This window comes from Lathamus discolor, chromosome 12, assembly GCF_037157495.1.
Source record: "Lathamus discolor isolate bLatDis1 chromosome 12, bLatDis1.hap1, whole genome shotgun sequence".
NCBI lineage: Eukaryota > Metazoa > Chordata > Aves > Psittaciformes > Psittacidae > Lathamus > Lathamus discolor.
In genome coordinates this window covers 4,214,584-4,226,773 of record NC_088895.1, presented here as the reverse complement: position 1 = coordinate 4,226,773, position 12,190 = coordinate 4,214,584, and the positions used below count along the sequence as shown (strand labels likewise).

General features: G+C 47.5%; 1 protein-coding gene across 2 annotated transcripts in view; it reads left to right on the top strand.

Annotated features, from left to right (window-relative positions):
• Positions 1 to 9,869, top strand: part of SPPL3 (signal peptide peptidase like 3) — a 58,981-nt gene extending 49,112 nt beyond the window's left edge. For both annotated transcript variants that reach the window (XM_065693024.1, XM_065693025.1), the window contains exons 7-11: positions 4,229 to 4,335; positions 5,325 to 5,488; positions 6,661 to 6,860; positions 7,845 to 7,954; positions 8,673 to 9,869. In XM_065693024.1, the coding sequence (XP_065549096.1) occupies positions 4,229 to 4,335; positions 5,325 to 5,488; positions 6,661 to 6,860; positions 7,845 to 7,954; positions 8,673 to 8,744 (653 nt within the window). In that variant the 3' untranslated portion in view covers positions 8,745 to 9,869. The remainder of the gene's footprint in view (positions 1 to 4,228; positions 4,336 to 5,324; positions 5,489 to 6,660; positions 6,861 to 7,844; positions 7,955 to 8,672) is intronic.
• Positions 9,870 to 12,190: the final 2,321 nt, after the last annotated feature.

Here is a 12,190-nt window from a genome sequence, read left to right as displayed (position 1 = left end):
ACTGAGGTACCAACAGAAGTGTTTCCTTAAAAACAGCTATTTTTGTGAGCGCTTCAGTCTGAAATAGTGGGCTTGGAGGTAATCAGTCTGCATAGCACTGAGCTGCTGCTGCTGCTGAGTGGTTTCTAGGGTTTACACCTCTGTGTGGTTGGTTAGGGTTTACTGAACTCTGGTGATACTGTCTGGCTTTGGTGCATTTTACGTAGCTTATATGAAGGGAGTTGAACTGTATAGGTAAGCCTCATGTCATTTGTTCAAATCCAACTATATCAATGTTTGTCAATGACACTGAACAGGGAGCAGCATTTATTTGCTTTCACCAAGGAAACAGACTCTGCAGTTTTACTCCTGATACTGTACTGCTGCAAATGGGACTATATCATCTCTGCCTTTACCCTTTGCTTCTCTGTAACTGCAGCCTTGATACCCCAGCTCATCTTGTTTGGAGGGCAACATGGGCAGTGAGTGCTGCTCGACGCTGTGTGCAGGGTGTGCTGCAGTTGGGGCTGTGTGGGGATGATCGGCTGGCTCAGAATGAACCAGATGTTGTGAACAGGCCTCACGTCCCCTGGGGCAGTGGCTGGAGGGGAAGCAGGGCAGGCATTTCCTCTTAACAGCGCACCTCAAGTTTTGTGTCTGGTTTGCTGGTGTGCAGCTCATTATCTCCCTATGAGAATATTTGTACTTTAGAGCTGAGAAGCAAGGAGGGGAAGTATTTCATGGTGATTTCTAGTCCTTACAGAATCGAGGTGTGGCGGTGACTGCCAGGACTGTCTTCAGTGCTCAAACACTGCAGTTCCCTCCAGTGTGCAGTAGTTGGTTGAACTGTTTCTGAAGCTAGGGGTATTGTACAGGATGGAATGAGCAGATACTGTCTCCAGGGGGTTGTTCTGGCATGCGATGATGCACACCTATAGGTCTTGAAGTGCCTGTGTCTCAGAGCAGATTGATGACAGTCATCAAGGGTCGTCCCTGTCCCCTGGTTAACAGGTTTCCTGAATAGAGGGCACAGCTAGAGATGTACAGTGGGAATGTTGCAGATGTGCACAGTGCGTGCTACAGAGTGAACTCAACAGTCATGGACACCCTGGGAACTGCTGCAGGCCTTCACTGCTGCGGCCATTGGGCAGAGGCTGCTTCCTGACATGTGTTCTTATTCCCACCCTTTACAATACACTCAGAGTTTTAGAGGAACATGATTAGATCAGAACTTCAGCACCTCTTTTATCACAGGTCAGCCGGTGGCCTGTGGGGGCAGCTTAGTCCTTGGTAGCCTGCACAGTGCTTTGTAAACCAGCGTCCTGGTGGTTTCATCTGTTCTGTAGTGCAGCAAAGCTGAAAACTGCCCTGTATCCAGAGGGTCTGAGCACGAGTGTGAGAATATTCTTAACCCTCACAGCATCCTTATTCTGCAAGGAGCCTGCTTGCAGGGACCCTGAAGTTCATTTGTTCGTTGGCTGAGGGTTAACTCTTTCAGTTCTTGCTTGCTCAGCTTCATTATCCCAATGCCCAGGACATTCTACCCAGAGCCATTTGTGTGGCCATCTTACACCCCCTCACCACACACACACACTCTCCTTGCTTCTTCCTTTCTTTCTCCCCTCTCCCTTTTTCTCTCCTTCTCCCTCTCTCCCCACCTTCTTTCTCCCTTTTCACTCCTCATCTCTTTTCCTTTCTCTCCCCCCCTGCTTCTCTTTCTCTTTTTCTTTCTTCATGACTTGCATAACGTGTTTAGTGTAGATCTGCCTTAGCCAGCGTGTCAGCACCATCCGTGAGCTTGGGTACGGATGACTTTGTTTCCTACCCGATTTCTGGGGTTTCTCATTGCAGAAGGAAGCTGGCTTCCGTTTGAGAAGCCTGTCGGAGGTTTGCCTGCGCTGTGGCCTGGTTCACTCGTGTTTGCTGTCAGGCATCCTTTCCTCCCTTCTGTTTTTAAATTTGCCAATATTTCTTCAGGCAGTTGCAGAACTGCACAGTTATGAGTGTGTGTCTTTCACTGCCTCCTCTTCCGCCCAGTCATTGCTTGGTTTGATGGAAGTGCCTTGCTTGTGTGCCCGTGTTCCTGCCAGTAATGGAGAAATCAATTGTGTGGACAACAGATAAAACTCATGCTGGTTAAAATATTTCCACTTCTAGTTAATTATAACCTGGAAATCCTCTCCTAAATATAGGCTTGTTTGGGCTATTATTAACATAGGCTTTGGAGAAACCTCTTTGATTTAAGACAGGCTGTTCCCTTGTATTTGCTCCTCTGCCAGAGGCAGTCAGTGACTGAAGGCTGTATTGAATGACTGAGTGCAGTTCTTCTTCTCGCTGCTTTGCTGTGTCAAATTCTTTAAAGCTCAATAATTTGCTTACATTTTATAGCAAGTTGCAGCCGTGCAGCACGATTTAAGGCACGCTTTTATCAGGGTAATCCCATTACTGTGCTCAGACTGGCAGCCGTGACGCTCCATGTTGTGCTGAGCTTATCGGCTCCCAGAAGATAAGGTGGGTTTGGCAGAGAGTGCTGGGCTGCAGTCCCTGGGCACTGCGAGCAGCCACACTGGCAGGCCTGCGGTGGCACCTGAATCCACAGGGATGTGTTTCGGTAGCGGTTTGGTGGAAGAGCTGCATACCGTGCACGTGAAACGCAGGTGTGAGGTAGTTTCCCAGTGCATCATTACAGCACCAGAGGCCAAAGGTCAACTTGTAAATCTTGGCAAATCTGGTCACACTGTCGCACCGTCAGGCACGTAGGAAATGATCCATCTTCCCTGGACTCACTGGTTTCAGTTGGTTAGAATGGGTTTGTGACTGTTCATGATTGTGTGATGTTAGACAAATATTGACATAGTGTACACAATGAAAATACATTTACATACATTAGGCAATTATTTACAGATGTCCGTATACTTAGGTGTGCTGGGGTCCAGACAGGGCTCCATTATTCCTTGTGAATGTCCTGATACCATAGATGGATTTACTTCAAGTATCTCTTCAGGGATTTACTTGTGTCCAGTTGAAGTACATTTGAATGTCAGTTGGGTACCGTTGGTAGCTCAGGCCAGGCCTAAAGCAGGAGGGAATCACGCAAATGTGAAGGCTGGGATTACCTTTGTTTTTTTAGTGTCATATCAGTTTTCTGCCCTGACAGAATTCCTCTTGGAACAGAACTAACATGAGCTGTGGCAAGCCGTTGAGCCGTTGAGCTTGTTGATCTGGCTGAAAACTCACTTTGGGAGAGGGGTTAGGAAAAGACTTGCCCGTATTTTTTCCCCATTGGTAGGCAGGCTTCCACGTGGATTTTTGGTATGGGGAAAGCCCTGCCTATCCAAACAGTGATACTTCATAGCTGGTCTTGGGCAGCCTCCCACAATCTTGCCCAAGCAGAGGAGGCCACAGAGATGCTGCGAGGGCTGGAGCAGCTCTGCTCTGGAGCCAGGCTGAGAGAGCTGGGCTGGGGCAGCCTGGAGAAGACTGGGGAGACCTTCAGGCAGTTTCCTAAAGGGGCCAGCAAGAAAGCTGGAGAGGGACTTCTTACAAGGGCATGTAGTGATAGGACAAGGGGGGAATGGCTTTAAACTGTAAGAGGGAGATTTAGATTAAGTATTAGGGTGAAGCTCTTACCTGTGAGGATGGTGATATTTAAGGTTCTTCCCAACCCAAGTGACGACTCTAGGATTATGACTGGTTTGAGTGCACTTTGTCACACCATGTTCTAACATGTCATGTACCCGTCACACCATGTTTTAACATGTCATGTAGCCAGGCTGTTTCTGGATTAAGGTTTTATTTATCAAGGATTTTATTTGTTGTATGCATTTGCTAGAAAACCTGTGAATAGTGTAAAAGTAGATGTTTGTGTGTGGGGCACAGGGAGCTCCAAGTTGCTTTGTTGCTTGTGTTTTTAACTGGGTAGCCAGTGATGGAGTCTCTAGGACACAAGGCATGACAACTTTTCCTAGTGGTGGGTAGCAGAAGGTGAGTGGCGTGGGCAGCTGTGCCTGCAGAGGGATTCCCCCTTCCGTGGGGGCAGGCTCACACTTGGCTCCTGAGTGTATTTTGGCTGTTGTTAACTCTGAGTTTCACTATCTGGCAGCAGCAGACAGTCCCCTTGTGCATGCAGAGCTGCACAGGTGCCACAAAGGCTGCTTCGGGGGATGTTTGGTGGGGGAGGTATTGGCTTGGGGATGTTTGGTTTGTTTTGCCCTTTTTTAATGAACTAATTCTGTGCTTGCATTTGTAGCTCTGGCTATGGGCCTGTGTGTTGCAATGATAGCCTTTGTTCGGCTGCCCAGCCTGAAGGTTTCCTGCTTGCTACTCTCTGGGTTACTAATTTATGATGTCTTTTGGGTAAGTGTTTTGTTTGGTTTTGCTAAAACTGTTTTTATCCTTTGGATCTGTAGTTGGCTGTGGGCCACTTGTACGTGAACTGTACTAGTATGGAGTTGATGGAGTCTGGCAAAGCCAGAAGATCAGCTTCTTTGCTCCGTTCCGAGACGTTCATGTCTGCAGCAGGATACAGAATGATTTCCTCACTAATTATCGACAAAAGCAGGCCCATGATGAGAAGATTTCAACTGTGGCAATTCAGTTGATTATTTAAAAGGATAAACTGGACCTCAACTCGTGAAAGCCTGGCTGAAGATCAGCACGGGCATTTCCAAGTGAACACAAAGCCTTACCCACACTTGCACAGTGTGAACGTGCCAACTTCTGATCAGCAGGGAAAGCCACGGAACAGGAACGCAGCTGATTCATAGCCAGGGAGCTTGGCAGAAAATCTCACTGCACTTCTCAAGAAACCTGCCAGAACAGATTTTGTGATACTGAAAGGGTTTTGTGTTACCTTTGCCTAATACCAAGCACTGACCCAGGGAAGTGCTTGCGTGTAGCCAGCCAGTTTCCCAGTGCAATGAGCTGTAGAGTGGGAGCCTGACTGAAACAAGTGTTGCATCATTCTCTGTCTGAGGGAGCACCGACTGCACTTACCTCTTCTCTGCTTTCAGGCTTTCTCATATTATCAGTATCCTGCTACCTGCCTCTGTAGTCCTGGACTACCTGCTTGTAGTGCGGATAGATCCTTTGCCAAAGGTTCTCAAGATATTGATCAGTATCTTGGTATCAGAAAGTATACTGCAGTTACTGTTGAGGATTAATTGTGTAAAAAAAGTTACGAGCTTTTAAAATACATATGCTTTTTATTATCACATATACAGTGTATGTATATGGAAAATCTAGACAATATCCTTTCTTTTCTTGAGCAAGCAAAGCAAAACAACACACACCTTCAGTGGCTGTGATTGTGGCGTGTAATTTCTGACCATTTCCTTCCTCCGCAGGTCTTTTTTTCTGCCTACATCTTTAACAGCAACGTGATGGTGAAAGTGGCCACACAACCAGCTGATAATCCCCTGGATGTTTTATCCCGGAAGCTTCACCTGGGACCAAATGTGGGTAGAGATGTTCCCCGTCTGTCCCTGCCTGGTAAACTTGTATTTCCAAGGTAAAATCAGCAGTTCTTTTACTGTATTATGTAAGAAAAGTTTTCCTTCCCTGTACTTCATAGTAGTGCCGATTCTATTGGAAAATACCAGTTTAGTTCCCTGTTCAGTCACTCCCTCTTCATGATAAAAAGGTATAGAATGAATAGTGAGGGCTGGACACCTTCATGTGCTGACTCACAGCACACAGCCACGATCCTCATTAGGTTAAAAAGTGGCCTGTTCAGAACAGGATGCACCGTTTGATGTATGTGTGAGTTCTACAGACCCAGGGTTTGTTGCAGCATTGGGATAGTCCTGATCACTGCGTAACTGCAAGTGATTAGGAAGGGAGTTAGAGCCTGTTCTAAGCAGGGACAGCTTTACTGGGTAGGTTTGTGTTGGAGGGAGATCATTCCCCATCTCTCTTCCGCAGGGGTTCTGTGCTATCTGGGGTTTTTAATCAGATGTGCCTGGGCCCGATGGGCAGTTAAGTAGGCTCCAGTGCACCAGCAGTTACACATAGGTTATGTTGGCAAATTTGTTCCTTTAGATGTTGGGTGCTGAAATCACAGACATCAGGAGCTGATTCTTTGCAGTGAGGAAACCAAAATTATTCTTTTTGCCAACTCTGTGGTAACTTAATCTGGCTTTGTTTTCATGAAAAACAGGCAATTTTAGTTCTTAAGCTACTTAATAATTGGCCCTTTTGTGGGAATCTCATGAGAGTGTAGTTTTCTGTGTGTTTTATCTGAATGAGGCTGAAGATCTCAGAATTCCATAAAATGACTGATTCTCTTGTATTAGAGGTGATCTGCGTGCACAGGAATGAAGGTGCAGCGTGTGTCAGTACTGTACAGTGTGGTAAAATGGTCAGCAGTGCTTGAGATGAATGAAATACTGAGTTGACGGATCTGTTTCACTGCGTGACTTAAGAGCAGCTTAAGCACTGGTGGTTGAAATAAACTGGTTTGGAGCAACATGTCATTACTGTCAGAATGATTAAAACTGAGCTGAGGTGGTGGCAACATCACCGATGAAAAGATCTTCAGTAGCCAGCATTTAGTGTCTACTACACAGCAGTTTGCCAGTAGAAAGAAGGGATGTGCAAGATGAAGCTTAGAACCAATGTGGAGGAGTCTAGAGCTTATCCCCTCATGTTCTGGGCATGAACCCACTTTCAGTTGCTGTCTAGTTCCACAGGCAGCCACTTCTCCATGCTGGGGATCGGAGATATTGTGATGCCAGGTCTTCTGCTCTGCTTTGTCCTGCGTTACGATAACTACAAGAAGCAAGCCAACAGCGATTCCTGTGGTGCCCCAGGACCAGGGAACATCTCTGGCCGTATGCAGAAGGTCTCTTACTTCCACTGCACACTTATTGGCTATTTTGTAGGTGAGTACTTGGGTTAATATGGGTAGCTGCTTAGTGAGCAGGAAGTGGGGTTACTGTAGTAGGTTTAAAAGATGATGAAAGCAAGTGTAAAGAGGCTTTGAGGGAACACTTGGCTGTGTTCTTTTTTAATCCTCCTCTCTTAAGTTTGATTGGCGTGCTTTTGGGAGGAAAACCCTTCTACAGCCCTAAGGGGTTTGCTGGATTTTGTTTAGAGAGTGAAAGAGATTATCAGTGTATTTTTGATACTTTGCTTTACGAGCATAGAAGGTGCCATAGCTCGTACCCGGGCTGTGGGAACAAGATAGGAGTTTGTAGATGGATTGCTGTGCAGGGGTACATCCAGGTAAATCCTGCATTTTTGTGTTTTACTGCTATGTTTATGATGCTGTGATGGTTTGGTGCATGCAGAAACTGTAAATAATCACAACTGGAATTCTGTCTGTGATTTGCTGTAGCCATCCCTCTCCTCCCTAACATCAAATGGGTTTTTCCCTATGGTCAGGACATGTGTGTGCATATCCCGACCTACAGCCCTTCCAAGGAAGAAGAGGAAGGATTATTTCCTACCAGTAGCCTTCCTCCTCCCCCAACCTCATCTTTCTCCCTGCATTTTGCCAAGTACCCAGGAAAATAATTCCTGGTGTATGCAGCCCTTCCTCTCAGGCGAGGGGCCTCAGACTGCCGGTCTCGAGGCAGCGTGGTGCCTTCACCTTCCTCCCCTTTGCCTTTTGTTGCATCTTGTTCAAGTTAATTCTTAGCTTAATCTTTGAGATTCAGAACTGGAGCAAGTGGCCCAACACAAGCTAAAGGTGAAACAGAGTAAGCCGGCTGTCCGGTTTGTTTCAGTTGTCTTCAGGGAAGATGAAGCACAGGGAAGTAACTTTTCCACAGGCGGAAGTGGTGGGAAGGGAGCCACGTGTGGATGAACTGGTGAGAGCGTCCATGTGTAACCTATAAAAACACAGCCCCTTTTTTGTTTTACAGGTCTATTAACGGCAACAGTAGCTTCTCGTATTCACCGGGCAGCCCAGCCTGCCCTCCTCTATTTGGTACCTTTCACTTTATTGCCGCTCCTCACCATGGCCTATTTGAAGGTAAGACAGGATTATGCACTTGCAGCAGGAAGCTCTGGGGGCAGCTGGAAACGGGTTCCGTGTTCTTGCACGTGGCAGCGGCTCTCATGAGGGTGATGCGCGTCCTTAACAGCCCTGGCCCAGAGCTCGGGTCCCACTGCTGCTGGGGTGAACCTGTTTTGGAGGCCTGAGGAACTGAGAGACAAGTTCCTGAACTAGCAGATGATTTACGCAGATAAAGTAGCAGTAATTACAGACCGTACCGTGAGGGAGGAAGTGCTGTGTTAATTAAGTAAGTGAATTTGTCCTTGCCTGGCTGGTCATGAGCGAACACACGCACAAAGGGCCAGCAGAGATCAGAGGCGCAGACCCTCCTTTACCTCTTTCCAGTTGCTTGTTCAGAGCTGGAATTTTAACATGGAGCCTTTCCTGTCCCAGGGCAGTTGCTGAAACCCAGCAAATGCGCTGCAGAGCACAAGAAAGGGCAGAATTTTCCACCTGCATGAATATTTCCTTCCCATCAGAAACCCATTTGGGGTAGACCTGGCACCAAAATGAGACAATCTGGCCTGACAGGGAAGGGGGCTGATTTTTTCCTGTCTTTGATGTAACTTGCAAACCAGGTGAAGGACAGGTCTGCTTTAAGACATGCCTGCAATTATATGCATTTAAAAATACAAATACTCCGTGGACGGCAGTGTTTCTGAGGGCATGGTTCTTGTGCTGTTTTCCTGCCCAGGGTGATCTACGTCGCATGTGGTCTGAGCCTTTCCACTCCAAGTCCAGCAGCTCCCGTTTCCTGGAAGTATGATGGAACAGATAGGAAGTGGCCTGAACTTCTGCCTTGGTCCTTTTCACTTTAACTCGTGGCTTTGTAGTCTCCTAAAGCTGGACTGGCTGGTGCTTGGGAAGGTACCACTTACGGGACTTGTATGGAAGGACTTTGTATTAAGAGGAAAAGAAAAAAGCAAAGATCCTGGAGCTCCGTGTGGCTCCGTGTCTCCCTGCAGCTGTGGACCTGGGGACCCTTTGTGCAACTGCAGCCACTTTCCTCTTTTCCTCACTCGGATGGATTAGTACCAGACTATTACCTTTGTGAGAGAGGAAGAGTCAGACTTGAAACTGAAAACGGCTTGAAGTCGTTCAAAAACTTGTGAACACTAAAAGAAACCACAGTGAAGCAACTGAAGCTTCTTCAGAGAACCCCTCGTGGACATTGGGACCAGTTTCCTGCTGGACTTTGGGTTTGAAAAGAACTGAGACAGAAACTCTTCTGTCACCATACTGGGTTTTTTTTTGATCTATTAAATATTTCCTGTGGTGTGAGGTTACTTATTAAATCCACAGACATGGAGTGACTTCTTGCAGTATACATATAAAAATTTGTTGTAACAAGTTACATTTCCACCCAGATGTCATGTTTGCAGTGAAAAAGGGCACGATTTTTATACATATATATATACACACATATAGATATATATATGAATAAATAAAAAGGAAAACCTGCTAAGATCATGCTATGTAGCAGACAGGGGCTTGCTGTAATTTTTAGCATGTAGAGCAGTTTACTCCGGCTTTCTTGTCTATGGATCTCCAATGAGCTGCTGTTCCCCCCATCCCTACAACTGAACCTGCAGTTCCAAACCAAGTGTAGTATTTGTACCGGTTGTACTCATGGACTTCAGGGGATATTTGATTTTGATCAATGTAGCAAACCAGGGAAGCGAAACTTTCAAACCCAGCCCTGTTGGGGGGGAGGGGGGGTGGTTTTTTTTCCTTTTCTTTTGCTTTTCCATTTTTCTGTTTCAACCATCAACCCCGTGCAGGTTTTTAGTAGCTCCCTCCTGCCCCGGTGCATGTATTATAGCAGCAATCGTCTTTGTGCTTTCTGATCCTAGTAATGTATCACTTGTAAATACATCTTTTCTATTTTCTATTTCTTTGTATTTGCATTTTGTTTCAGTCGTGCTGTACCCGCCCTGCCCCGAAACACCAAAAAAAAGGAAAAAAAAAAGAAAAAGCAAACTGTCCTTTACTGGTGTGCCTGGTGGAGTTTGTGTGCTGGCTGCTTTGTGCCTGTAGCCTGCTCAAATGTGGAGGTTTTCACTGTGTTTTTTAACCCAGCCATTCCAGCTCTGCTGTGGCAGACCGAAGGCCTTCCCTCAGGTAACCACAACCTTTTTCCTTTACAATACTCTGGCACTTGGGGTTTGGGGAGCTCTCCTGAAAGCTCAGAGCTGGTCTTAGTTTGACAGATGCTGGTAACCAGGAGCTGAAGGAAACCAGGAGTGTTCTAAGTGTGAACGTGACCCAACAGTGAGCTGGGGTCTGGTTTTGTTACCTCCGGTAAGGCGGCTTCAGTGAGATGTGTGCTCCTTCCTGCTCCGTCAGCGGCTCTGGGAAGAGCCCGTTTAGCACAGCAGGAATCAGGGTCCAGCCACGTGTGGACTGCTGTTCGTGGGCACGTTCCGCTGTCCTCAGGCACGGGCAGATGGGCTCGGAGCTGGTGGAAGGGACCTCTGAGGCACCTGAAACGTCTAAAGGAACAGAAAATAGGAGCACAGCCCTTTGGGGGGCTCTGAGGTGTAGCAGGGTGGGGGCACAGGGTGGCAGGGAGGATGGGGTCACTTCATTAATAATAATAATGGCTTTTCCCCGCTTCATACCTTTCCCTGAGCTGGACGCATTTCCCGGAGCGCCGCAGCGCTCGTCCTCAGGTAACTGACCCTTCTTCAGGAAGCAAACAGCTTTTCATTAAAAACCTGCTTTTTCCGCTCATAGCGAGCGTTAGGAGCAGGGCTGCAGCCAGCCCGGGACAAAAGAAAGGCATCAGCGCTCAGCTGCACACCTCAGCCTTCAGGGGAATGAAACACTGGGGAGGGCATTCAGAGAAAGAAAAACACTTTTCTGGATTTCCCTCCTCCCCTCCCCTAAGGTTCCAAGCACTGGAATAACACCTTCCGATCCAGTCTGCTACTGCTCTGTCTTCCCAGCCTTTCCCCCTGTCCCACGGCACTGCACACCTCGGGTACTTTCAGCTTCAAGGCAGCTCCTTCCTGCCTTTGGAATGAACATGAAAGGTCTTGCTCTCTTTTGCAGAGGCATTTTTTAGTCCCTGCCAGGAAAATGCCTATGAGTGATTTTCTGCACTTAAAAACCTTTCTGGAAAACGTTCTAGAAGTGCCGATAGGCACGTGTTTAATAAAGATTAATTCCTGAGAATTAACCAGAAAAATCTTGGCCTTTCTTTTAGGCTGCATTGTCCTGCTGCACAGTGACCTTCCGACACGCACCAAGGTAAGAGATGGAGGTGCTTTGCAGAGGTTAACCAAAGCATAACTGTTCTAACTACAAACACATCCGCACGGGGAGAAGCGTTATCCCATGGCTCCTGAGGCAGCAGAGCTTTGTCCCACAGCTCTGCTGTCTGGAACCACCCCAGCCTCACTCGGGGATTACAGAGATTGCCACCTCAGCTGCTGGGCCGTCTGCGCAGGGGCACCTCTGTCTTTGTTTCTTGTCTGGCCAAAGCTGCATCTGCCCTGCTTCAGGATGAAACTGCAGGGGCTGCGTTGGGTCCTTTGGCTTGAGGAGGCCAGGTGGGACCGTGGGCTCCCTGTCAGCTCTGTACATGCCTTCTTGTCTTACATTCCACTGACCTCTGCAACAAACTAGGCTCAGTCCTGCAGTGAGCCTGTACCTGCCCTTCCTCTGGACAGTTACCAGAGCAAAGAGTCAATAACTGACTAACATCAGCCTTCTCATAGGAAGGGAAAAGGACACTGGCAAGAAGGTGATAGACTAGAGCGTGTTCACAGCGAAGCTGCCCGGACACAGACTAGAAGAGGGGTGTACAAACCTGTTACAGTTCTGGAGCTCGTTTTCTGCTGCATCTCTGGGAACAGCTTAGAAATTTTACTGTTGGGATTTTGAAATTTCCCTAAGGCCACGCTAAATGGTGCAAAAATGAGTTCAGAGGTTACCTGGGGCTGTCTGCCCAACCACTATGCGTGAAGTTGTATTCTGTACCCTGCTCAAACCTGGAACGCTGAGACTGTGCTTCTGCTTGGTTCTCCCTGCCCTCCCCTCCTCAAATGACCTGGAACAACAAGGTGAGCCCTGTCCTGCCGCGCTCCGAGGAAGGCAGTGCTTCAGAAGGGGATCCAGAGTGCAGGCAGCTCCTTGTTCTTGGTGGGGGAAATGCCAAGGATGTGGCTCACATCTCTGCTCCGCAGGAAGGGTGTGTGTGTATTTAAT